Source organism: Typopeltis vanoorti, chromosome 10 (assembly GCF_054136105.1).
Source record: "Typopeltis vanoorti isolate ZY-2024b chromosome 10, IOZ_Tvanoo_1.0, whole genome shotgun sequence".
Classification (NCBI taxonomy): domain Eukaryota; kingdom Metazoa; phylum Arthropoda; class Arachnida; order Uropygi; family Thelyphonidae; genus Typopeltis; species Typopeltis vanoorti.
This window is the reverse complement of record NC_143558.1, coordinates 31,652,599-31,680,438: the sequence shown is the minus strand read 5'-3', so window position 1 is coordinate 31,680,438 and position 27,840 is coordinate 31,652,599. Positions and strand designations below refer to the sequence as shown.

At 37.2% G+C, this 27,840-nt stretch overlaps 2 protein-coding genes across 10 annotated transcripts in view; one reads left to right on the top strand and one right to left on the bottom strand.

Moving 5' to 3' along the window:
• Positions 1–19,772, top strand: part of Ufd4 (ubiquitin fusion-degradation 4-like) — an 831,523-nt gene extending 811,751 nt beyond the window's left edge. For all 9 annotated transcript variants that reach the window (XM_090399614.1, XM_090399612.1, XM_090399618.1 and 6 more), the window contains 3 exons: positions 211–304; positions 14,681–14,831; positions 18,584–19,772. In XM_090399614.1, coding sequence (XP_090255740.1) covers positions 211–304; positions 14,681–14,831; positions 18,584–18,866 — 528 coding nt within the window. In that variant the 3' untranslated portion in view covers positions 18,867–19,772. The remainder of the gene's footprint in view (positions 1–210; positions 305–14,680; positions 14,832–18,583) is intronic.
• A 27-nt stretch (positions 19,773–19,799) lies between these two features.
• tw (Protein O-mannosyl-transferase 2) overlaps positions 19,800–27,840 on the bottom strand; it is a 303,353-nt gene continuing 295,312 nt past the window's right edge. Inside the window, exon 20 of the mRNA XM_090399620.1 lies at positions 19,800–19,933. Coding sequence (XP_090255746.1) covers positions 19,828–19,933 — 106 coding nt within the window. The 3' untranslated portion in view covers positions 19,800–19,827. The remainder of the gene's footprint in view (positions 19,934–27,840) is intronic.

Sequence of the window (27,840 nt, the reverse complement as noted above, 5' to 3'; positions counted from 1 at the left end):
TCTACTGAGCAACAACTTGCTTTAAAAACCAAAATTGAAACATACTGAACCTCATCAGATAAACTAATTGGATAATTGGTGGTTATATTAGATGAGGTATATAGCAAATTGTTATTTAGAATTTCTTAATAAGTTACTTCTCTTAGTTTATTTTTCTTACTGTGATAATAGAGTTAATATTTTGAACAATTCATTCTTATCAAATTATAGGAAGTTACCCTTGAAAATGTAGAAGAATACATAGAACTAATGACGGACTTTTGCTTGCATACTGGAATTAGAAGACAAATGGAAGCATTTCGAGGTATTTATTGTAAATCATATATTAGTACATTATCGCATTGTCTTTTATTGCATTTGATGTAATACCAGTAAGATGTAATAACAGAATCATTAAGACTTCTTGTTTTGTATGTGTTCTCCATTGGCATTTGTGTATATTTTTTAGTTTGGAACATGGTATTAATAATGACTAGTTCATGCCCTGAGCAGAAAGCTAGCAGGTACACAGCATTATTATTAGTCATGCCATTTTCTCCAAACTTTTCCAAAATATTTCCCTATATCATTCCCTACTTGCTGCTTCTAACAAGAACCAATTTTCCTTTTTCCTTTATATCAGCTATCCTCTCTAATAAATCATGAAATTTCTCTATTTCTTCCCTGCTAAAACCATCTTTAGGACCATAACACCAAGTAAGTTGCATTGTCCAATTCCCCATTTTAAAATTTGTCTTATCACTCTATATGAAGTTGATTCCCATTCATGATATTTATCTTCATGTTGAATATTAAATATTATAGCTATTCCTTTCCCATGATTCCTGGTGCCTGAATAAATCCACATAATATTTAGAATGATGTCTCCTGGTTTTAATCATAGTCACAGTAAGACCTTCAGTCCATTTTGCCAAGTAGAAGTGCTGATACTCTCCATTTAGTAGATTTGAATCCCATTACAGGTATGGATGTTTGTGAATCCATGCAGGCACTTGTATGGTAGTAATGACGAAGGGTTAAATGGCAAAACAAAGTTCCATTGATGCTTTTTAAAATTAAGTGAAATATTATCAATTTTACTGTTGAGGTTGTTCCATTAGCTGACTTTTAATCATTCTTGGTGCCCTGATGAAAACAGTAGATGGCCTTGTATAGCAATGCAATGCCCAATTGGCTTAATATTAGATCATATAAAGAAATAACAATAGATTTTTATATGAAATGATTTATTTGTAAAATTTTCACCCAGGCATCAAGGCCATCCTTAGTATAATTTAAACTCGGAATAAAAACATTCAACAGGCATACAGTCAGGAATACATATCCATACTTGAAGCCATCAAAGGCTTGAAATGTGGAAAGGCCAGCAGGAGTAGATGATATTCGACCAGAAATGCTGAAGTATGGTGATATAAAAGTGTTACAGTATAAATGTGTTACAATTATCAGGAATTCGTCCCTCTCTCCAGGCTTTCTGAACGAGGGACGAATTCCTGATGATTGGAGTAGAGCTCTAATAGTATCCATATATAAAAAAGGGAAATAAAATTGAATTTGAGAATTACAGAGGTATTTCCCTACTGAGTGTTCCTGGAAAGATCTATGCAAGTATACTTGAGAAACAGTTGAGAAGAATTGTGGAAGAACAAGCTGGATTCAGTCCAAATAGCGGCTGTCAGGATTAGATCTTCACTTTACGACACATAGTTGAGAAAGCATGGGAATATAACAAAGATCTGTTTTTAAGTTTTGTTGATCTGGAAAAGGCATATGACAAGGTGCCAAGAGAGAAGCTATTCAATACGCTACAGTTATATGGTGTCAATGAGATATTATATCAAGCAATACTTAGTCTTTATTTGAGTTGTAAGTCAGCAGTTAGAATTGAAGGAAGTACAGGAAGATGGTTTAATGTTAAATCTGATGTGAGACAAGGATGTACATTATCCCCTCTGTTATTCATTATCTATATGGATAACATTATGAAGGAATGTGGTATTAAACATCATATCAGAATTGGAGATGTTACTGTCAGCTGATTGCTTTTTGCAGATGATGTTATACTTCTAAATAAATCTGCTACAAGTTTGCAAGATTCCCTGACTAAATTGACTAACTGTTGTAATAGATTTGGTATGAAGGTCAGCATTAAAAAGACAAAAACAATGAAAATAGGTATAATTGTTGAAAATGTCAAGTGTGTTGTGAACGAAGAACCTGTGGAACAAGTAAAACATTTTAGCTACTTAGGCACGATTTTTAGTGAAGATGGTAAATTAAATGTAGAAATAGACAACAGAATCAGAAGCTGGTATGGTAGGAAGTCAATTGAATAAATTCATATGGAATAAGAGAGAAATTAGTCGGAACACTAAATTAGCTGTATACAAGACAGTGTTCAAACCAGTTTTAACTTATGAATCTGAGAGCTGGGTCAGAAGTAAAACACTTGACTGAAGACTAGAGACCACAGATATGAGAGTCCTGAGAAAGATTATAGGCATGAATAGATGTGATCAATGGCAATATCATATTAAAAACGAGAATATTAGGAAAGAACTTGACATTGTCAGCATCCAGGAATGCGTTAGCAGAGCTAATCTCAGGTGGTATGGTCACTTAAACAGAATGGGTGAAGAAAGATTAGCAAAACAAGTGTTCTTTGCCAGGTTGGCAGCAAAACGACCCAGAGGAAGACCAAGATATAGGTGGATTGATATGGTACAAAGTGCCTTAGACGATAGAAATATAAGGTCTGATAATGTTAGAGTCTTGACAAGTAACAGACTGATTTGGGGGAAAATTGTAGATAGGAAGTTAGTAATGATGTAAATTTTTCATGTAGTACTATCATATCCTGTACACCTCCCCTTGAGGGTACATGTCAGGAATTTGATGATGATGATAGGTGCCAGGGGAGCAGAGCCCCCCCCTGGTGTGTGTGTGTGTGTGTGTGTGTGTGGGAGCCACATTACTGATGCATATAATGTTGCTGCTTAGATAGAAAGCATCAAGTGTTATAAACAGCCACTCATCATAGGTTACAGTAATAAACAACATCAAGAACAAAATAAATAAGATCTTTATTATGTAGCTGATATTTTGCTGGATTTCCATAGTACAAACAACTTGTCACAATACATAGGCAATAAAAATTAGTGTTTTAAGCAATTCAAATTGTTCATGGTGGAGGGAACCACCATGAACAATTCGATGGTACTGGCCTTTTTTGTTCTTATTCTGTTTTTATGATTTTCTTCTCATATTCTTCAAACTACTTCTCCTCAGTCTTTTTTTACTATCCCATCTTCCACACACCATCACTGGGATCGAATCCCTTGCCACCATGTTTGCATGTGATGCAACATCCAGAAAGGGGATTCTAGTAGTCTCACAATAATATGGCCTCTGCTTCAACAAGATGGGCATGGCCAGGATCTCCTTCCCTCATAGTCTGGGGACAGCACTCAAGACTTGCTGTGGTGCTCATATAGCATCCAGGATAGCTCTAGCATTCCACTTCAGAGTGTGGATGTCCATTTGTGGCTCAGTGGTGGGTGGGTGGGAGCTCTGGTGCCAAACTACAGGGTGATTGTAAATTTGTGCAACACAAAGTTTGCATTTGTGCCAATTGTTTCCAAATTGTTATAATCATTCCTTACGCCACTAGATGTCACCATCATATTATTACAAACTATTGGAGAAGCCAAGTTCACTGTGATGTTTACACGTTGTTCTCAGTGTAGCTTTTTTTCATTGTGGAAGTGAAATGTTTTTTTCCCAGCCACAAAGAGTTTTCATTTTGGAAAGATATTTCACTAATTGTTCTTGCGCATGTGTTGCTGAGGGTTTTCGCAAGAAATATCCAGGTACAGTAGACCCTCAGAAGTCACCAATAACGAGATTAGCAGCATAGGAATCGCTCCGGAAGATCCTTCATTTTGACTGACGATAAAATGGATGGGGTAAAGAGAGAACTGCAGCAGTTTCCCAACAAAAAGCCTCTGAAAACTTGCTATGCAATCATCAATATCATATGGTAGTGCTCAGAAAGCTGCGAGATTTTTAAATCTTCATCCATATTGTGTGCACTTATTCCATGAGCTGAAGGACCCCACAAAGGTTGGTCAATTGGTAGAGCCTCTGCTACTAATGGCTCAGTAAAAAGTGATATTTTTACTGAGCCATTAGTAGCATTAGAGCTCAGTATTCTTTGAGCGCAGTTAGTAGTTGGAAGGGGATCAATCAGTTGATGCTGTTGGCACACTCTCCCTCGATGAGTCTTTGGACTCCCTGGAGGTGTCACATAATAATAATAAAGGCAAACGAATAATCTTCTGCAGGTGGTTACGCTCATTCCGTGAAGAACGTGGCATAGAGATACTTGATGCAGTTTTCTTCAGTGACAAGGCCTGGTTTCATCTCAGTGGGTATGTGAATAGTCAAAACAGTAGGATTTGGTCATGTGAGAATCCACATGCTTTTCATGAAAAAAGTTTTGCATTCTCAAAAAATTAGAGTTTGGTGTGCAATATCACGCCCTCATATAGTGGGACTCATTTTCTTTGAAACAATGGTGAATAGTTCTGTCTACCAAGACATCATCACACAGTTCGTGGCACTTTTTGATGTGAGTGCACACCATTGTTGGTTCCGGCAAGACAGTGCCACGTGTCACACATCTAATAGTACCATACACTTTTTGCAAGAATTTTTTGGTGGCCTCCAAGATCACCAGATTTATCACCACCAATTTTTTTTCTTTGGGAATATCTCAAAGGTTTTGTTTATCAGAATAATCCTCACACACTGGATAAATTAAAAATGAACATTTCAACAGCAATTGAAAACATCAGTGGTCAGGTGCTTCATAAGGTGGCATCAAATCTGGTAAAACAAGTATGAGTTTGCATTCGCTAAGGAGGTGGCCACTTTCAATGTACATTACAATGCGGTTCGTATTCTTCTTTTGGTATAAAGGTCTAATTATAACTTGTATATATAGCTGTTTCATTTTTCATATACTTGTAATTAACGTTGAAACATGTGTTGTTTATGGGTTGCACGACTTTACAATCACCCTGTATAATCCTCTTGAGAATGAATACTTCTTCATTTTCTTGTTTATCAGAGTCCCTCAACAAGTCCTAACCATGTCAAAAAAACTACAGACTTATTTACTGAAATCAGAATAAGAAAAGGAAAACAGAAGCTGCAATAAATGCACCACTTTTCTTGATAATGCGTTCAGCAGTGGAACATTCTCTTGGGAAAATGTCACCCTCTTCATCCAGGTCGATTGGCAGGATCTTCAAAGTCTGTAAAGAAGCTCCATTCAGGATTTGCTTATTTGAAGCATCAGCTAAGACACAATCAGAAAAGTTACTTCATTTATCAGGGAAATGCCAATTATGGTTACACTCCACAAAACTTTAAACTTTTTAGAGGTATAATAATGGAGTGAGTGGGATCCCCTCAGAGTACTGAATGAAGAAATGGGCTCTAAAATGGAAGATCAGGAAGTGACAACCATGAGGAGAATACTCATACATTAGAATGGTAACCTGCTTCCCACCAGGAACCTCATCCTTATATTCAACCCACCAACATATATGTCAAAGCAGTATCTCAACTCCCCAGTAATGCTCTACATCCCAAACCCTTTATGCTACTTTAAATGTCAGAAGCATGGTGATTCTCAAACTGCTTGTCACGGCTCTTCCATCTATGCCTTATGTGGCAATAAAAAAAACTACGAAGACCAAAATGCCCTAATTGTGAGAGAGATCGTCCAGCTTACTCCCAAGCATGCCAAAGGTGGAAGGATGAGGAGAGGATCCATAAAATAAAATCAAGCAATGCATGATCAGGAGACAAGAGACAATATGCTACAAAAGTTGCAGCAACATCCGGTAAACTTTTATATGCCAAGAAAGCAGCATTGGAAAAAAAGTGCCAGTAGGGATTCAAACCTGTATGTTGATCATGCCTTCTCACAATTACAGCATCCCTATACATTATGAATTGCTTACAATCTCCTCTAAGTGAGTGAAACTAATCAATATGCACTAACTCCTCAGAAAGAAGATTCCACACATGAAAATCCACTAATTAAAAAAAATATATAATGGAACCTGTCCCACAGAGGGTAAAAGAAAAGTCTTGAGACTTTCAATTAGTGGATGATCCCTCTAATAGAGGGATCATCTTCAGATGGCATGGATATCTTCTGTCTTCCCCTCTAAAAAGAAGATAAAATAATTCATGTACCTAGTGCCTTAGAAAGAGTACAGTATGATGACGTCTTAGATATTTTTCCTGATGAAGAAGAAATGATGGATACTGGTTGTCCTCAATTCTCTATTAATTTTTAGAACTTTATTAACAGTATGCTGCAAATATCTTTCAAGATGATGTTGATGATGTCTTATTGCAGTTACCACCCACTAACTTTTAATCTGGGGATTTAAATGGACACAACTGTAGGATAGTGCTTGAACAAACATCAGAGGAAAAGTTGTTCAGTATATGCTAGACAAAAATAATCACTCCCTCCTAAACATAGGATGAGACACCTTCCTTTGTGCCTATCTGAACATTCGCTGCCATAGACTTGACTATCTGCACATCCTCCCTTCTCCTTTTTGAAGTGAGAAACCGGTGAGAACTTATTTGGGAGTGATCACCTTCACATGATATCCACTTTCCTGCATGGGCAACCATGCACTTTATCATGGATATCACAATGGAAAACTGAGCAAGCTGACTGACTCACCTTCTCAACTTCAGAGTTTGATTCTGCAACAGTTAGTTCTTCTTCCATCACCAATGTAGTGAACCATGTGACAGAACATATTACACAAGTTACCACAACTTTTCCTAAAACATCTAGTTAATTTCCAATTTCTCTAAGCCATGGTGGAATGACGATTGCATAGCAGCCAAAGAAGCTGAAAAGAAACTTGAGATACTTTTCACAGACATCCCACAACAACAACCCCGTTATTTTCAAACATACTCGAGCAAGATGCATCTGGCATCAGAGTCAACAGGAAGTCTGGATCCAATATAAATTGTCCATATCAAGAAAAAATGACCCTAAAGAAGTCTGTGGAAAAATCCAGAAAATGAAGGGAAGGTTTACCAGTTACCAGCACTCTATCCTTGAACACAATAGTTGCAGTTACTGCAATCATTGTTGCAGTAACTGTGCAACCACAATTACCGACACACTCAGGGAGATTTTTTTCTAAAAGATCAGCAATATCCCTAGTTCCTCGCACAAAAAAGCAAAGCAGAAAAACAACAAATCTAGTGTTCTTCAAATGGCACAGAAAAATACAACTGGTCATTCCTTAAAGAAGAAATGAAAGCTACTTTGCTTAAATGCTATCCAACTGCTGTTGGACATAATATCCATTATGAGATGGTAAAACGTATATCACCATCAACCATGCATCAACTGTAACACTTTTACAAGAGAATTTTCTGTGATATCATATTTCCAGATACCTGGCAAAAGAGCAAATAAGCCAGGAAAAGATCCAAAATCTCCACATAACTACCATTCAGTTGCTCTTGTCCAGCTGGAGGCATCCAATAGAGATACCTTCCTAAACTACAGGCATCTAGTATTGGTTTTCTTTGATATGGAAAAAAGCATACAACACCACATGAAGATTTGGAATACTGAGACCTACATAATTTTGATCTCAGAGAGAATCTCCCTCTTTTTATCAAGAATGTATCTAACGAGTCTACCAAGTCCAAGTGGAAACTGCTCTCTTCTGACCATGTAACCAAGCAGAGGGAGTTCCAGAAGGATTGGTTTTAATTGTCATGCTGTTTGCAGTCAAGGTGAACTCAATAACAGAACAACTTTCTCCTACAGTAAGTAATCCCCTCTGTGTAGATGACTGCACCATCTTCTCATTCATGTAACATGAGACAGCTGCAGCATTGACTATTTGTCAAAATGGGCATTGTGCAGTTGGGTTCAGATTTCTACAGAAGACAATTTATGTGCACTTATGCCACAGATGTGGTCTTCATCCTGAACCAGAAGCCATGTTCTTGGCACTCATATCTGACAGTAAACGCAGTTTCCTCCTTGAATGCCATAAAACAATTAACATTCTACGTACCCTATCTTTTAGCATTTTTACATGCTGACAGATGTTCTTTGCTTCGTTTGTACAGGTTGATAAGATTAAAACTTGATTATGGGTCCCACCTGTGACGGTTAGACCCTATTCGCCATCAAGCCATCAGAACTGCAACATTTTGCATGTCATCTATTCCTAATCTTATGTCAAGGTAAATGAACCATGTTTGTCACTTCAATGTCAAAAGATGTCTCTCTTATATGCAATGAAAATGAAATCCCTCTCAAGCCTACTTTTTTCGTCTATGATGGGAGAATCAGTATAACACTTGACAACTGTCATAAAACTCTGATTTTTTTGGATAAATATCTCCTGCAAGCTTTAGACATTGCAGTAAACAGAGCCCCAGATGTCACCAAACACACTTCCATCATGGCACTCATACATACCAGCATGTAGGTTTTCTTTCAGCAGGCTGCTGAAATTTTCCATCCCATTGTTGTTTACCAGCTGCTTTTCAAAGCTCATAAAGTCATGATGGGAATCACAGGATATGAAGCTGCAGACTGTAGGTAGGTCGGTTGGCTCTTTTCTCAAATGTCCACCATTTACCAGTACCATACAAATTACCGGCAGATCATCCGATACAAACTTTTATCCCCGTGGTAATCATTTTAGAATAGGAGGTTAATAATAATCTCTACTGAATTACACTTGAAATTAAATTATGGCAGTCGAGTTTGCCAAGGGTTTAATCAGAGGAATTGTACTAGGAATTGCTTAGCCTCACATAAGTCACAGTCATCTCACACACTCCTTCCTATTGAGGGGTGATTTTATGCTTGCATGTGTGATGAATAATGATTGCAATCATTATTTTAGCTCTATTCAAAATCTGTCTGAGCTCTATATACTCAGTCAGATTATATCTGACTCATATTTCTTTTGTTAGTTTTATTTGTATAATGTTGGTTCTTGTATATACCCTTTTAATACCTTGGGTTTTTATTCATTTTTTATATTGGGTTGGCAAATAAGTTCATTCGGTTTATGCGTTAGTACAAGTTTATGCCACTTCACCTGTCGCTATTGTTGTATTACTGCACAAAGTTATTGTGCAGTTGAAAGGTGACATTTCACATAATCTATCAGTGAATTTTCGTTCGGCCTACTTCAGTTGCATGTAACATATTTTTAGAAATGGAAGGAACTAATGTACATTACCGGCATATTTTGCTTTTTTTTATTTCAAAAAAGGCAAACGAGCTACAGAGGTCCATAAAAAAAAAAATATGCAGCATATATGGGGATGGTGCCTTAACAGAATGCATATGCCAAAAGTGGTTTGCCAAATTCCGTTCTGGAGATTTTGACGTCAGTAATGCGCCACTCGCCCAACCGAGGTTGATTCGAGTGTTGTGAAGGATATCACCGAAAAAAAATCCGTCACAAACAGTGCAGGAGATTGCTGCAATACTGAACATATCCCATACAAGCCGTGAAAACCATTTGCACAAGCACAGATATGTTTGGATGCTGCATGAATTGACTGAGGCCAACATGACTGCTCGCATATCCATCTGCGATTCACTGCAATTTCGCCAAGAAAACGACCCATTTATGAAGCAGATGATTACGGGAGATGAAAAATGGGTTGTGTACGATAACGTGGTACGTAAAAGATCATGGGGCACAGGAGCGAACCGCCGCAAACAAACCTCAAAATCGGGGTTGTGCCCAAAGAAGATCATGCTCTCTGTGTGTGGTGGGATTATAAAGGTTGTCCACTATGAGGTGTTACCATCACTCAGAATGATTGATTCTACTGTCTGTTGCTCACAGTTAACGTGACTGACCCTTGCAATTAGCACAAAATGTCCTGAATTGGCAAATCGGAAAGGAGTTGTCTTTCACCACGACAACGCCAGACCCCATACATCGTTAACACGGAGTAAATTGTTACGTCTTGGCTGGGATGTTTTGCTGCATCCTCCGTATTCACCGGACCTGCCACCTTCCGATTACCACTTATTCTGATCGTTGCAGAATTCGCTAATGAGGAGGCTGTCAAAAGACACTTGGATCAGTTTTTCGCCAGTGAAGCTCAGGAGTTTTATGAACGCAGCATAATGAAGTTGGTGGACTGATGGCAAGAGGTCATTGATAAAGAGGGTCAATATATAACTGACTAGTGTGTATTATATATATTAAATAAAATGTGTTTCATTCCACTCTGAAAAACCAAATAAACTTATTTACCAACCAAATATATGTTTATTAGAAGTATATTTATATACATTTTTTTCTATATCTGTTTGTCATATTTTACTATTTTTACACTTATATGCTGTTATGATCATTTACTGGTGCAGTAGTCATACTTCCATTCTTGCACCATAAAACATGAAACAAACAAAATCAAATTTTAAGGATAAAAGAACTAAATTTCTAATTTGGCATGTCCTGGATTGAGGGTAGTGAAAAAATTTATACTTGTTGCATGGAATTGGTCTTAATGCGACTATCTTCGAAATTTCCACATAATGACTTGACTTGTACAACTTTTATGTAGTACCAGCAGTTTTCTTCCATCTGATCCTGTGTGAAGATGTGTCCAAAGTATGGGCTGTCATTTTGTCTTGCCACAATGATTTTACCCAATGCATTTGTTGTGTAACACTCCCACTAGCCTCAACATGTATGGTTGTGTCATTAAGTGATAAGGTAAGGATAGGTATGTTTCATGTAGACAGAGAAGGATAAGGACCCATTGGAATGGCCAGGTGAATTAAATTGTCACAAGAGTGCAGACATTATTCTTTTCTTTTCAGTGATAAGACTGATCCTGGAGTGCTAGCTGTTAAGTTGTGCTGAAAACATTTCTAACATATCCAAGCTATGTGGCCAAATGAAGAACATGACATAAGTGTAGCATAGTCATATTGTAGTTTTGAATGGAGTGTAGGGAAATTTTCATTTTACTTTGACATGGAAAAACTACAAACAAATTGAAATTACTGCTATGGATTCCCCTCACCAGTCATATTAAATGACTAGTGAGGAGAATCCATTTAATGGAACACTGAAAAAATTGCCCTAGACTCCACTCTTCTTAAACCCATAAATTATGACTATACTGCAGTGATAATGTGTTTGCCATTTGATAACATGACATGCATGTTAGAAACATGTTAGAGGTTTAATGGAATATTAACAGCACTGAGAAAGGATTAAAACTAATTTTAATACTTCCACTATTTCGTATCCATCACAGAGACATCTTCGGGGATTACAAAAACTTTTTGTAACAACACACACACAAATACAATACAAAGTGAAACTAAAGTCCTATCTAGGTGGTGCACCCTCTATGGGCATTTGCAGGTGGCCTGGGATGTAAAGAGGATCTCCAATAATTAAAGTTTCCCAAATTTTGGGAAGTTTAATGCAACCGTATTTGTTTAAATTAGGTTGATTCCTGAGTGCAGATGTAGATTCAAAGAATAGTCTTTCTTTTTTGAATTTACCATGGTGGACCAGAACCCCCTCACTGGTCTTACCTCATCTTATGTAAAAAAAACTCCACCCATTTTAAAAACGTAATTGAAAAATCTTACTTTAAATAATACAGATATATTGGTCAGCTTTGACATCATCTCTTTGTTTACAAATATTCCCCTAATTGACACCTTAACACTCTTAAAAAACGTTTTTCCTTCTGATATCTTAGAGCTCTTTTCCTTTGCCATCAACTTGGGTTATTTCTCTTGGAAGAACTAAATCTACAGACAGATAGAGGGAACTGCCATGGGTTCCCCCCTCTTGCCAATTATTACATGGAAAATTTTGAAAAAACAAGCCATTGACTCTTCCCCTCTAAAAACCTCTATCTGGCTAAGATATGTAGATGATGTGTTCTCTATTTGGCCTCATGGCCCAGACACATTAGATTCTTTCCTCAATCACCTCAATAGTCTACATCCAAGAATCCAGTTTACGATGGAAAAGGAAAATAACAATAGTTTACCCTTCCTAGCACCTTAGTAACACGCCTTCCTAATGGTAACCTTTCTTTCTCTGTATATAGAAAACCTACTCATACAGGCAGATACATTCACAAACTCTCCCACAACCACTCCTCCCAGCAATATGGCATTATTAAAACTCTGACCAATAGGGCCCACAATCTTTGTTCCAGTAAAACTGCCCTGTCAACTGAACTTAAACACATACACAACACCTTCCTTTCTATAATGACTATAATGACTACCGAATTAAAAAATAAGTCATTCCCTGACTATCTCTTCAGAAGGACTTCAGAAATGCCATCACCATTCCTTATATCCGTGGTACTTCAGAAAAAATAGCCAGATCATTAAAAAAGTACAACTTCCATACAGCTTTTAAGCCCCACCGTAAACTTGCTACCCTTATCCGCTCCACTTAAGACCAGCTCCCTCTTCTTTCAGTGCCTGGTGTATATAGAGTACCTTGTTCCTGTAAACTTACCTACTTCGGACAAATAGGCAGGTCAGCATCCATCCAGTTAGAAGAACACAGTTCTTACATCTGCAAACACGATTATGGTCAGTCTGTCCTTGCAGACCATGTTTTGGATACATCCCACAGGTCCTGGAAAAAAAAACTACCATGCTCCACCATAGTAAATTCAAAAAAGAAAGCCTATTCTTTGAATCTGCATCTGCACTCAGGAATCAACCTAATTTAAACAAATACGGTTGCATTAAACTTCCCAAAATTTGGGAAACTTTAATTATCAGAGATCCCTCTTTACATCCCAGGCCACCTGCAAATGCCCATAGAGGGCACACCACCTAAATAGGACTTTAGTTTCACTTTGTATTGTATTTGTGTGTGTGTGTTGTTACAAAAAGTTTTTGTAATCCCTGAAGTTGTTTCTGTGACGGAGACGGAATATTGGAAGTATTAAAATTAGTTTTAATCCTTTCTCAGTGCTGTTAATATTCCATTAAACCTCTAACATGAATTCTTCACAGCACTTAAGCCTCAACACACATGTTTACTTCACCTTAACAGCCAGCACCTAGGATCTCTCTCTCTCTCACACCATTTGATGGGGGGGGGGTGGGGGGGGGGGGGGGTGGGGGGGGGGGGGGGTGGGGGGGGGGGGGGGTGGGGGGGGGGGGGGGTGGGGGGGGGGGGGGGTGGGGGGGGGGGGGGGTGGGGGGGGGGGGGGGTGGGGGGGGGGGGGGGTGGGGGGGGGGGGGGGTGGGGGGGGGGGGGGGTGGGGGGGGGGGGGGGTGGGGGGGGGGGGGGGTGGGGGGGGGGGGGGGTGGGGGGGGGGGGGGGTGGGGGGGGGGGGGGGTGGGGGGGGGGGGGGGTGGGGGGGGGGGGGGGTGGGGGGGGGGGGGGGTGGGGGGGGGGGGGGGTGGGGGGGGGGGGGGGTGGGGGGGGGGGGGGGTGGGGGGGGGGGGGGGTGGGGGGGGGGGGGGGTGGGGGGGGGGGGGGGTGGGGGGGGGGGGGGGTGGGGGGGGGGGGGGGTGGGGGGGGGGGGGGGTGGGGGGGGGGGGGGGTGGGGGGGGGGGGGGGTGGGGGGGGGGGGGGGTGGGGGGGGATGCCTACTGAGCACATGGACACTAATACAAATAGTATGCATCGTTGTTATGAACGCTATATTACTGTGAGGTGTGTGTGTGTGGGGGGGGTACTATATTCCTTATTGAGGCACTTTTACAAATCTCATTTTGACCTTGTCTTCACATACCCATTTCTTACTGAATTAAACTATTTATTTACAATTTTTGTTGGTGTTTTTTGTTATTTACATCTCATATCATACCACTTATAACCAAATGGAATAAAAATTCATCATACAGTTTTTGTGTTATCATGATTTTTCTCTTTCTTCCTTAATTTATAGAAACCAGTGCATAGAGCAATGCAAATACAACAATGTTCGTTCAAGTTTATGTATGCATATACATGTAATATATGCATGTAGAAAATCAAGTACTACTTCTTAGTTAGAGCTATTGTGTGTGGGGGGGGGGAGTAAAATTATTCATGGCCAGGGCTCTTTTCTTCTTGTTTTCTATGCATTTCTCTACTTAAAGTTATTTCGACAAAATAAACTGGTATTGGGAATCCTTCAGAGTAGTCCATGTCTCAGAATGAAGCATACTATAAACAACCAGTGAGTTTACTCTTATATCCAAACAATCACATGGAAATGAAATAAAACTTATGAAATAAAAGGTCATTCATAGATTAAGATATGCTTTAAGCCATCAAAATGGATGCATAGGCAAGTATCCAACTAGTCAAATTATATCTGTGATGACAGTGGCCATAATAAGATTATTAGAAGAAAACAGCCAGTAGTTTTTTTTTTTAAATTCAAATTTAACTAGCACCTTGAAAAACTTGCTAGTGTGTTATAGGTAGGAACATCAAAATTTTGATTAGTAAATTTTAAAAAAAAAATTACAGTGATTATATATCTTAGTTACTATTTATCAAGTTAATTTTTGTCAAGAAATTATTATATTATGAAAAGATTGATATTTATTTGATTTTTTTTTTTCTTTATATAGAGGGATTTAATCGTGTTTTCCCCATGGAAAAACTGGGAGCATTTAGTCCAGAAGAAGTGCGTTTAATGCTTTGTGGTGATCAAAGTCCTACTTGGACAAGAGATGATATATTAGCTTATACAGAACCAAAATTAGGTTACACAAAAGACAGGTAAATTTGCATTTTAAAATATCTTGATTTCATTTCTTTTTTCTACCTAGACATTTTTTACCTCAAAAGAGAGAAAAAAAAAGGGGAGGGGGGATCAGTTACCTTTTAAAAGTACAAAACATATTCTACTTAATGAATACATCTTCAAATCAAACAAGTAAAATAATCAAAGAAAATGTGTTGAATGATTTGCAATATGAATTAGCATCATCTAAATCTATGTACTTTGTAAATAATATAGCCATGTAAACACATAAAAATATAATTATTGTAGATAATCTTATATGTTGGTTAGACATGACTTCTAATTTTTTAGGAAATAACAACGTAAACTAGATTATTAATTATAAAAACTTCAATAACTATCTATATTTTGGCAATAGTACATTGCCATCTTTTGAGATCACAAAACAATGACATGTGCACGCAGGCACTCACACTAAGACACTGTCGAGATAATAATGTGATCCCAAATTGCATAAAATTAAAGCACTGATTGATGTCACCAAAGGCTCTATGCATTTACAGATGCGCTAGCTTCACTCTTCTATGGGAGCAGATTGTCACCACCCATGTTCTCCTGACTGATGCCAATGAGCTATTCTTGCGCTAGAAGTAAAGCTTGCCGCTATGCTGAACATCGACCTTTGGACGATCCTTTCCAACGTCTCAAACACTTCAGCAGAAAAAGAATTTTAAAGAATACGATGTTGGTATATTTCAAAATTTGAAAACCTACAAAAGAACTCAGCTTCCAAACCTCAACTACCTCCTAACACAGTAATAAACCTATCATCCCTTACTATGAAAGCATATAGCGCACTCACACGTGGCCACAACTTAGGCACCTAAAAAGATCCCTGTAGAAGTATAATACAAGTAGAACAATCTGCAGCCTTCCCAATCATATTACCAACAACATCAGACTGGATGTAGCCAGTGTTCTCAACCTAGCAAAAAAAGAATTTGAAGCTCTGCAAGAAATGAAAAGCAACAAAAAAAAATAGTAATTACCAAAGCGGATAAGGGAAATGCCACTGTGATTTTAAACCAATTAGATTACACAAGTAAGCTTGCCTCTTTACTTTTGGATTGTTCTACCTACCTCCCTATAGAATATGATCCCACCAGCACACAAATCAGAACATGCCATAGGTTCCTTAAGAAGTTTACCTCTTGTCCTGTGGAAGTGACAAACAGACTAAAACTTTTTAACTCTAGACCCCCCCCGATATATGGAGTACCAAAAGTCCATAAGCAAAATGTACCATTACGTCCCATTGTGGATGAAATTGATTCCCCCACATATTAGCCAAAGTGCTCACGCTATATACTGGCAAGACACACCTCCACACACAAAAAAAAAAAAAACTCAGCCCACTTTATAGCCAGTATAGAAAACCTCACATTCCAACACAACACACTGACATAATGGTCAGTGTTGATGTCTCCTCCTTATTCATTACTGTCCCACTAAAGAATACCCTGGACCTCATCCAAGTCAAATTTCCTCTCGATATCTCACCCATGTTTCAGTTCAACATGAACTTAGGCTATATTGTTTGGCAAGGAAAATTCTACAAACGGATAGCTGTGGGTTCTTTACTCTCTCTCTCCACCCCTGGCTAACTCCTTTATGGAGAAAAAGCCTTTTTTTTCTCCATAATTAACTCTGCCCCACGTAGACCCATCGTCTGGCTATGGTATGTGGATGTGTTCTCCATTTGGCCGCATGGCCTGGATACACTCCACTATTTCACACCACACTTAAACATTCAGCACCCCAGGATCAACTTTATCTTGGAAAAGGAAAACAACAGCAGCTTCCCTTTCCTAGACACTCTGATTACACACCAGCCTGATGGATCCCTGGGTTTCTCCATTTACATTCACCAGCAGTCACACTACCCCCCCCCCCCAACAATATGTGATTATAAAAACCGTATATATATATAAAAAAGTTTAATTATTATTAGGTTACTACAAACTAGGGGGCTACGACTACTAAAGGGTTAAGAACCACTGCTGTACATGATTTTATATTAAGGTGATGAAGAATGAAGCAGGTTTCAAAAATCATTACAATAGCAGGTTGTAATCTAATTTCCATCTGCACACAGCAACTATTTTTTTTTTTATGCAAATATGTATACAATATTTCATGATTAAAAACTTAGTTATTAGGTAAGAAAAATAAACTATGTTGATTTGACTGAAATCCATTGTTTTGATTGTACAGTCTGAACAGTTGCAATCTACCATAGAAGGATAAGCATCCCAGTCTCATCACTTTTGTGTCAGATACTTCATATCCTTATAATAGATTTTATGTGGATCGTAACTCAGAGGTCTAGTCTGTGTGTGTATGTGTACGTATATGAGGGTGGTCTGAATATATATATAGATAGCAACACTATCGGCACGATTTTTTTTTTTTTCCTAAGTTGGTACATCTGTCATAAGCATCCATGTGAAATTGCAAGTTATTCTATCAAAGAATTTATTCTACAGCTGTCTGAAGCAAAAGTGTTGTGTGTATCCCTTGAAATGGATAAAATTGAGTATCGTGTGGTTATAAAATTCTTTGTAAAAGAAGGTTTAATGCCAAAAGAAATCCATTCGAAGTTCATAAAAGTTTATGGGCACTCTTCTCCTTCGTATTCGACACTTAAGAAATGGGCTGCCAAATTTAAATGTGGCCATACCATCCTTGAAGATAATCCACGTGAAGGACGTCCAAAAAGCGTAACAACACCAGAAATCATTGATCGGGTGCAGGATATGGTATTGGATGAACCGGTGAGTCAAAGTGTGTGAAATTGCTGAAACTATAGGCATTTCAAAAGAATGTGTAGGATATATTTTGCACGAAGAATTACAAATGAAAAGCTTTGAGAAAGATGGGGTGCCACGCTTGCTCACAGCAGATCAAAAACGCACTCGCATGAAAATCTCTGAACATTGCTTGAAGTGTTTTAACAAGAATTAAACTGAAATTGTGCATCGATTTATTACTATGGATGAGACTTGGATTCACCAGAATCCAAACAGCAGTCAAAACAGTGGACAGAAGCCGGTTGTTCAGCCCCAAAGAAGACAAAGTAGGTTCCATCAGCAGGAAATGTCATGGCATCAGTGTTTTGGGATGCTAAAGGCATTTTGTTTATTAATTATCTTGAAAAGAGTAAAACAATAACTGGGGAATATTATTCCAATCTTTTAACCAGACTAAACAAAAAAATTTGTGAGAAAAGACCCGGTTTGCAAAAGAAAAAAATCATCTTTCATCAAGACAATGCACCTGCCCACAAAGGTGTTTTGGCAGTGCGAAAATTAAGGGTTCTGCACTATGAATTGTTGGAACATCCACCCTGTTCCCCAGATTTGGCTCCCTCTGACTTCTATCTCTTCCCAAAACTAAAACTCTTCCTCACTGGTCAGCATTTTTCTTCGAATCAAGAGGTGATTGCAGATCTTACTGAGAACCACAACAGAGAAGGAATAATGGCACTGGAGCATCGCTGGAATAAATGTATTAGTCTTAAGGGAGATTATATTGAAAAATAAAGATAATTTTGAAATTATAAATTCATTTTTTCATTGTTAGGCTGAGAACCTTTCGGACCACCCTTGTGTATGTGTGTATATAAGTGGAAAATACCCAATATTTGGATTCCAGAAGATAAGTTAATTGTTAATTTAATATTCAGATTTTATCTCTATTTTCATTAACTTTTTTTTTTCTTTTCCAGCTCTGGTTTTCAGTGTTTTGTGAGTGTTTTAGTAAATATGACTGGCGAGGAACGAAAAGCCTTTCTTCAGTTTGCAACAGGATGCTCTTCACTGCCACCTGGAGGACTTGCTAATCTTCATCCACACTTAACTGTAGTGCGCAAAGTAGATGCAACCGATGGAAGTTATCCTTCCGTCAACACTTGTGCACATTATCTAAAACTACCAGACTACTCTTCAGAAGAAATTATGAGAGAAAGGCTATTAGCAGCTACTAAAGAAAAGGGTTTTCATTTAAACTGATATACATACCATTTAGTTTGTCGATTGTGTTCAAAACAAGCTTGAACTATACTTGTGTTTCTATACTGACAACAAATGAGCTTTCAGTTTTACAATCAGGATGATCCATGAAAGTATAGAAAGTGTCTCAGGGAGAGACTGGTGCTGGCATCTGATTGAAATGGCTCTGTGCACAGAATGGCTAGAAAAGAACTGTTTATTTCCATAGTTTGTTGCATATGAAAAGAAATGCCTTTAGAGTAATTTTTTTTTAGTTTTTTCCTTAGGATCTCCCTCCCCACACATACATACATATGGGTGTCTTAGATAATGATTGAATATTTAATTTAGGACAATTCTGTTCATGAAAATGAAAGGCACCTCTAGTTCATTGCAGTGTTGGGGAGTTTTCTATCGAGGGATTAATAAGGACTTGCTCCCATAAAGTGCCTCCAAAGAATGCAGCTAAACCAGTGTGATATATATATATATATATATATATAAATGAGGCACTTCTAAATCATGTTTAGTATGCTATTCTGCACACTAACCTCTTAAAGTTTATGTAAATATGTGAATTACCCCTCCTCTTCAGCCTAGTGTGATATTCATAATGTATATTTGGTAAGCCAAGGATGACTGCATTTGAATTTGCATGGTCGCAAATATACACACAGTGTTTTGTGTGTAATAATTTCAGTGTGTAGGATGCAATCGATAAAACATTAAATCACACTAGCTATCATTTTCAACAGATATAAAAAGACTGTATGTAAGTAATTTCTTATGTTTGTTTTGTGAAACTAAGTTACCATAGTTCTAAGTTAAAAAAGAAAGAAAAAGACTTGGGACATGTTTGTGGTCCAGCAGACTGTAAAAAAAAAAAAAAAAAAAGTTAAAACATGCAAAATAAAAACAGTATGAGTATTTTTTTATTTTATTTTAATATATAATTTAATACAAAAATAAAATTATGGATCACTCAGAATTCCCAAGATTCCAACCACTTTAACCCGTGCATAGTACTGTTTGGACTACTACTAACAGGTCCTTCCATGCCATAACTCAGAGGTCGAAACAGGTAAAAGCTGAAAGAAGACATACATACTGTAATTTTAAATGATTATTGCAAAAACTTTACTTAAAAAGAGTGAGAGACAAAATACAATGCAAGCTTTACACACACATAAGTACAGCTATCTGTTGACCTAAGGTTGCCAGTGACCAATTTAAACCTTCTCTATTACTTAAGACTATCCTTAAGTTCTCTGAATCGCCTAGTTGCCAATGACTTTAATCAAGGCATTGAAATTTCAGTCATGCTATATAAGTACATTAATGACTTTGTATATTGCAGTTAAAGGGAGCATCTTGTGCCTATGTAAAACGCTTTTGACTTACATTCTACATTCATGTCACTTGGAAATTTAATTTTAATCATATTTTGATATTTCAATATAAACAGATAGGTGCTAGTTATGTGAAATCTCATATGTTATGAGCAAACATACTTGCTTTTCTTGAAGTGAAACAGTAGAAGCATGGTCATTCTTTACAACAGGTTTTAAATAGGTTTAAGCTGTTTCATTATATGTAATTGTTTTTAAATTGTATATTGCAATCCATACAGGAAAAATTGCTAAACTATCATTTAATCCAAAACTTAAGTGACTAAAACAATATCAGGGCTATGGAGAGAGGTTAAAGGAATGTGGATTACAGATTTTGGTGGAGAGGAGGAAAAGAGGTGATGTGAGGAGATTTTATCTGATTAATACAGAGGATGAGAGGGGAAGAACCAGAGGCCATCCTTGGAAGTTGAAGGGTGTGAAGAGTAGATTTTTACATGGAGAACTGTAGATAAATGGAACACATTACCAGTGTACCATTTATCCATATAATGCAGGGAGTGTTTAATATCATAAATATGTTGTCAGTAGAATGAATCTTTCAAGATGAGGATGTGATGATGATAGTAAACTATCTGCTGTAATTTTCAATAATGGAGTACTGTGCATATACAAAACATAAATCTCGTTTCCACATCATAAAACACTTAAGAATTAAATTACCCTCCATCCAGTTTATATATCAAACAAAGACTAAAAAAGAAAATATGTTATGCACATAGAAAATTATATATTAGGCAGGAGATAGAGAAGGATAACAAGAAATTCCTCAGATTATCATTAGTTCAAGAGGAAAAGTTTTCATGACATATTATAGTAAAGTTATAAGGACTAACATTTAATTTGTTATAGCGAAAGGTGACTGTACCTTAAAAAAAGAAATTAAATAATCTATATCAGTGCTTTATCATTAGATAAAGGTTGGGTATCTCAGCGTATGGAAGGAGTTTGAAAACATAAATCATCAGTGTGTCCTTTCATGGTGGAAGGGACCACCAGTGATGATACCAGTCCGTTTCATTCTTAAAATAAAGGTTTATTTATTTTATTTATTTATTTTTTTTTTACCAGTTTATCTAATTATCTGTGCAACTGATGAAAAGTCAGTAGGGAAAATGCCATCTCTTTTTTAATCCAAAGGATTTAGGACTGGAAAGTTCTCCCCAAACAGTTAAAAAAATTACATTCTGATGAAATCCTTGTAGAAACATTATGTCAACAGCATTCTGAAAAACATCAATAGGTTGAATACCAATCACAGTAACACCTCATAAAACATTCAATTCTTGTAAAGGAGTGATCTTGATGTTCCTGATGAGGAGTATGAGGTGCATCCTGACTGTAGGGATGGTCACCTGATTACAACCAGAAACATCATCCTTGCGTCTGATACTCCAACTTTGTTAAAGCAGGGTATCTCAGTTATCCTGTACATTCCTAATTCACTAAGATGCTTCAAATGTCAGAAATATGGGCATCCCCAAACTACTTGTTGGGGCTCTTCCACTTGAGCCTGATGTGGTAGTAAAGAGTGTGATAATCAGTCTTGCCCAGCAAAGAAAGTTAAATATGTAAACTGTCAAGGAGATCATCCAGCATACTCCTGTGCATGTCAGAAGTGGAGATGAAAAAGAAATACAAAAAATATATCATGATGCAAAAAGGAAATTAGCCACCACCACCACATCTGTTCCAAGATCCTCTTATTCTGAGAAGGCAGCAGTTAAGAAAATATCTGCAGCAATGCAAACTTGAATATTTCACCATACCTGAACTTGATGATTGTGACTGCTTCTCTGTTGAGCACATCAATCACACAATATACAGTCACATTCCAGAAACAACTCCAAAAATGGTGATGATTGAATTCCATTCAATGAGATTCCCCCCCCCCCCACTTCATGAAAAAAAATTATGGCAAGATTATCACTTAGACAAACAATGACCCTCCCACAGAAAGAAAAAAAAAGGTTACTTCAGTATCCACTGAAAGTATCTTGAACTTACCCAGTGATCCTGACACATCCATAATGTATTGGATATTTTTCCAGAGGAAGAGATGGACACTGGTCATCCATACTTCCCAAAATCTAATGAAATATATAAACCTGACAAGGGTAAGTCCTCAACCTTCTGGAAATCAGACATGTCTATGAAGCCTAAATTAACAGAATTTTTACAATGTAACTATTATGAGTTTTGTCAGAATATTGATGATATCAAGCACCTACACAAACCATTTTGTTGCTTTCAGCAGGAAACATTTAAAACTAGCGAGTACCCTACCTCAAGGAATTTTGCTGTTGTATGCAAGGACAGAACTGGAGATGATACTGCTCTTGGGGAAATAACTATCCTTGTGGGCAGTCACAATCTTTTCCATCATGTCCAGCTTAATACTGCTTTGAAAACAGTAACAATTTGCCTATCTGTCAGGTTTCTTATTACAGTATGCTCAATATAACCACCAGTTTATGAATTAAATCAAATGGAATTGCATGTTGGGCAACACAAATAGATAAGGTTGTATCATTGAGCGAATGCTCGACCTATTCCACTGCTCACAAGGGATGTGTAAGAAAACACATATGGAAGCAATTGTTTTTCTGTTATTAGCACTATGTCCTCCTACACAGATGACCATGTGAAAAATACACCAGGCTGACTGGAATACATTTTCTCATCTTACAAAATTTAATACCGAATCAGTCAGCCAAACACCTATCAATGAAACAGTGAAGTATGTAATAGATCATACTGTCTGTGCAGCGATTCCAAAAACATCATCCCAGTTTCCACTCTATCCAAAGCCTTCATGGAACCCAGAGTGCTAAGCAGCCAAAAAAGATCAAGATAGAGCATGAGGTATATATTTCATAGATACCCTACCAAAACAAACTTCATAGCATTTATACATGCTATGACATCTCACATAACAGGTCAAAGCATGTTATGTGAGGTGTCAGAGTCAAAAAGGATCCTGGATTCAATTTACAACATTGATTAATAAAACAACCATTGCAAAAATTGTGGAGGAGAAAATCTGGAAGATGAAAGGTAGATATAGAACACACTGTTTGTCTACTTTGGAACATAATGGATTGTTGCTGATCCCAAAGCAATTGCAGACACTTTGGGAGTAACCTTTGCCAGAATCTTGGCAAAAGTTTCATATCCTCCTGATTTTTTTTTTTTTTAATATTCAAAGTGCAACAAAAGTGGCTAAAGCTGCACAACCAGCCATTTGTTAAGGAGGTGGAACTCAAAAGAGCTCTTGTCCTGTCTCATCTCATGTTTTATCATCTTCTATGGATCTCCTACTATATAACCTAATATTTAGAGAGGAAGAGTTTCTGGATTCTGGGTATAAGTCAACTGTCATTGGTATCCCAGAACCAGGCAAGGATTTAGCACAGGCCAACAATTATCCAACTACTCTGGCTAGCTGTCTTTGTAAAGTCTTGGGGAAAAAAATTATAAATGCAAGGCTTCTCTGGTACTTACTTTCATAGACATTGATCAACCTTGGACCATTTGATCCATTTAGAAGCACAAATAATATAATATAATACACACTTTCCTGAAAGAAGAACATGTGGTTTCAGTGTTCTTCGACATGGGGGAAAAAAAAAAAAAGCTTATGATACAGCCTGGAGATATGACATATTAAAAGACCTGTGTAATCTTGGTCTGACGGGAGACATTCCTGTTTTGAACTTTCCATCCAGTCGAATCTTTCAAGTCCAAGTGGGAAGCATGTTATCTCAACCATATCATCAAGATGAGAGAGTTCCCTGAAGACTGTCTTTAATGTGATCCTCTTCACTATTAAAGTGAACTCAATCACTGAACAGCTTTCACCTACAGTAGGCAATTATGTCGATGATTTCACAATCTACTGTCACTCCTGCAATATGAGAATCACTAAGAGACAACTTCAACAGCATTCAGTTGTGTCTCTGGTTCAGGTTATCTGCAAAAAAAAATAAAAAAAAATAAAAAAAAAATAATAATAATAATAATCTGTGTACTTTTCTGGAAATGTACTCTTCACTGTGATCCTGATTTAAGAATGGGACAAACTATTATTCCAGTAGCACCTGAGGCCAATTAATTAAGACTTATCTACAATTAATTTTTGGGAAAAGTGCCAAAAAAAGCATGGAGCACTGATTAATTTCCTTGTTCCACATTTATCATGCACCCCACGTTTACAGTTTCACAAGGGAAAGCATGCTCCAGTAGTTGGATTCCATCCATCATCAGGGTTTTGCGCATCACTTTTTGAAGTGTTTATGTTGAATCCAAAGAATCCCCTTTATCATTTACCTCTTAATTATGTCCTAAAAATAAAGTCCTTTATACATGAACTATAGTCTCTTTTCTCCACATTGATAGGTCCAATATCACACATGTCAGACTGCCATTCTTATTAAAGAGGCTATGGAAGCTACTGTATTGGCATGAGTTTTGACATTACTTGCACTAAAACAGCATGCCTCCATGGCAGGCGTACATCCCATCCTGCAAACTTGAACTATGTCAACTACAGGTCTCATACACCATCATCTGTCTACTTTCAATTGTTTAATGCACACAGCACAGACAACTTTAATTTCTTGCCCAACTATACTGATGGATCAGAGATCTCTGTGGTTGCATCATTGTATTTTGTAGCATTTCTATCTCCAATCAGACACCACTTGATTGCAGTAATTATACAGCAGAGTTGCATGCCATTCAGCTCACACTTGTGCATGTAAAAGAGAACTCCCACCAAAAGTGTGTAATTTATAGACTCTGAATTCTTTACAGGTTATCTCCTCTCTGATGTATAATCCACATGCAGTGCTTGGTGAGGTGTTGCAAAATGAAGACCCTTAATTTTGATGTTTGGTTGTGCTTGATTAGCAGCCACATTGGAATTAAGAGAAATGATAATGCATATGTGCAGCTGCCAGTTCAGGCTCATACTTTTTTGACATTCAGTTTTACAGTACCATATACTGATTACACAGTTCATAAAATCAAAGTTAACTGCCCATTGGCAAGATTTCTGGCAGGAAGCACTGCCAAACAAGTTGCATGAGATAAAATCTGAAATTAAGCACTGGCAGTCTATTCAATGTAGAAACAGAAAAGAGGAAATTGTTCTTGCTAGGCTCCACATAGGTCACAGTCATCTTATACATGCTTATTTAGTGAGGGCTGATAAACCCACCTATGTGTGAGAAATGCAACACCTGTTTCACCATTAGTCATATTCTGGTGGAATGCCAGCACTTCACATGAGAGAGGAATGATGATTTTACTTCTCTGGGCAAGTCTTATACACATAAGCAGATGTTATCAGGAGCAGACAAACTGCATGACTTGTTTTAATTTTTACACAAAAATTAATTTATTCAAACACATTTGACTGTAAATTTGTTTATATGTAGACACTAAAACTTGTAAATACATTTTTACTCATTTATCTTCTTATAACAATTTATTAATATATAGATACTTTATTTATCACTCCTTATAACTACATGTTAATACCTTTAATATGCAGATACTTAACACTTTCTACATGCATTTTATCTTATTCACTAATTTATTTCCTTATAACTATTTATTTATTAATACTCCTTGTACTGCTATAACCTGTGTCATGGCACAGGATGACCTTTCTTGCCCTTGTGCCATAAAACCACAAATCAGTTAATTAACAATCCCATGGCCTGCTGGTGTGGCACCATCCAGAATGTTCATTGTTGGCCAGATAGTGAGAATTTATGTGGCGGAGGTATGTCACTGAATATCCTCCATATGACATGGATAATCTCTCGAGTATATTAGAGGTCCTCAATAAACCACAACCAACTCCAGGAACCATTCCACAGCTAACATCCCATCTTTCCTCGTTATGCATCTGACAGGTGAATATTCTATTTGGAAAATGTCGCCCTTCTTTATCTAGAGCACTAGTTCCCAACCTTTTTTCGATCATGTCCCCTATAGCATAATAGTCAACCAAGTTCTCAAAAAGTATAATATAAAAGATACCTCAAATAAAAAAAGGAACATAGGTAAAACTGCCTTGAATTTGATTTTCTTCAATGAATATAAATTTTATATTACACTTTGTATATTATAAAACATGAATCAAACTCAACTCGGGAAAATAAAATCCAAGTTAAATGTGATCCTTGAGCTTGATGTCTGCTGCAGAGTTTTTATCTGAGGTACTAATTTAGTCAATTTCAATCTCAAATCCCCACGGTTTGTGATATCCACACGATTTCTTTGTTTCGGTAATGATTTTTTTCCTGAATTAGCTATGAGCAGAGAAATTCCATAACTAGCTTCAAGAGTACAATTTTGGGTAGCAGTTCACACAGAGAACAATGAATCTATCGTTGGTCTTTTCTCAAACTTCTCCTTCATAGACTTAAATTGGTTCAAAATCATAGTTCACACAGGCACTATGTTTCGCCTTCAAACGTGTTTCAAGATGACCTTTTTTCATTGGTCAAACAGTGCTCACACAATGGAAAGAATGGTGACCGTTCATCCTGAGCAGCAGGTATGGAACCAACTTCGAATACTAACTTTTTTCTTGCTTGCACTACTCATTTTATGTATGGAGTTAGCAAATGAAAGGAAAAAAAATAGTTTTATAAAGTATACTGTATGCATGTGTGGATTATACATGGAAATTAATGGTGTGTAACCATTAATAATTTGTTATGGTATACTACTATAACAAACACACAATAAATAAAAAGGTAAAATTTTAAAAGTTCACCATTACAAGGAGAGAAAAAAGAAACAATGAGAGATTATGTTTTTAACTGTCAAACAAACCTAATACAATTGTGGCAAAGTATTCATTTTATTTGAATTGATGGTAGTGCAACTTTTGGATAACCAGAAAACAAACATGTAAAAATGTTGCATAAAAAAATTAAACAAACTTGTCTCATTGCTTCCACAACAAAAACTGCACAAAGTTAAATTGGCACTGTTTACTTTTCAAAAGTGACAGATGCTCTGATCTAATCTCAACACACTTACACCGCCAAGTATTTATGTTGACTGCTGTACTAGTGTTGTCAGCTTTTTTTCTCAGAAAGTTAGGGGTGCAACACTGATAATTTATCACTGACAATGATGATGAATGCAACATCATTTTCTAATTGCCCCCCTATGGCGGGCAATGGCGGGCAATTTCCTAATGGCGGGCCTATGTAGGACATAGGCCCGCCATTAGGAAACACTGATCTAGATGGTTTAGTAAGTTTGGCAGGATCTCCAACATCTATTTCGGGGGATGTTTTAATTAAAATATCTTGTTGAAAACATTCAGAGCAACTCCTCCATCAACTGGGGGAATATATGTCATGGTAACCACACTACCAATACAAAACTTTCATTTTTAATTATAATGAAGAGCCAAAGGCTTTCATTTTTCCTGAGAAGTTCAGGACATGTTATAATACTGTGACAGTTGAGTTAAAAGGATTATTATCATGATATAACTATTCCCTTTGACTAACTCATCTGTCACATTACTATAACAAATGAAAAAAATTGCTAAA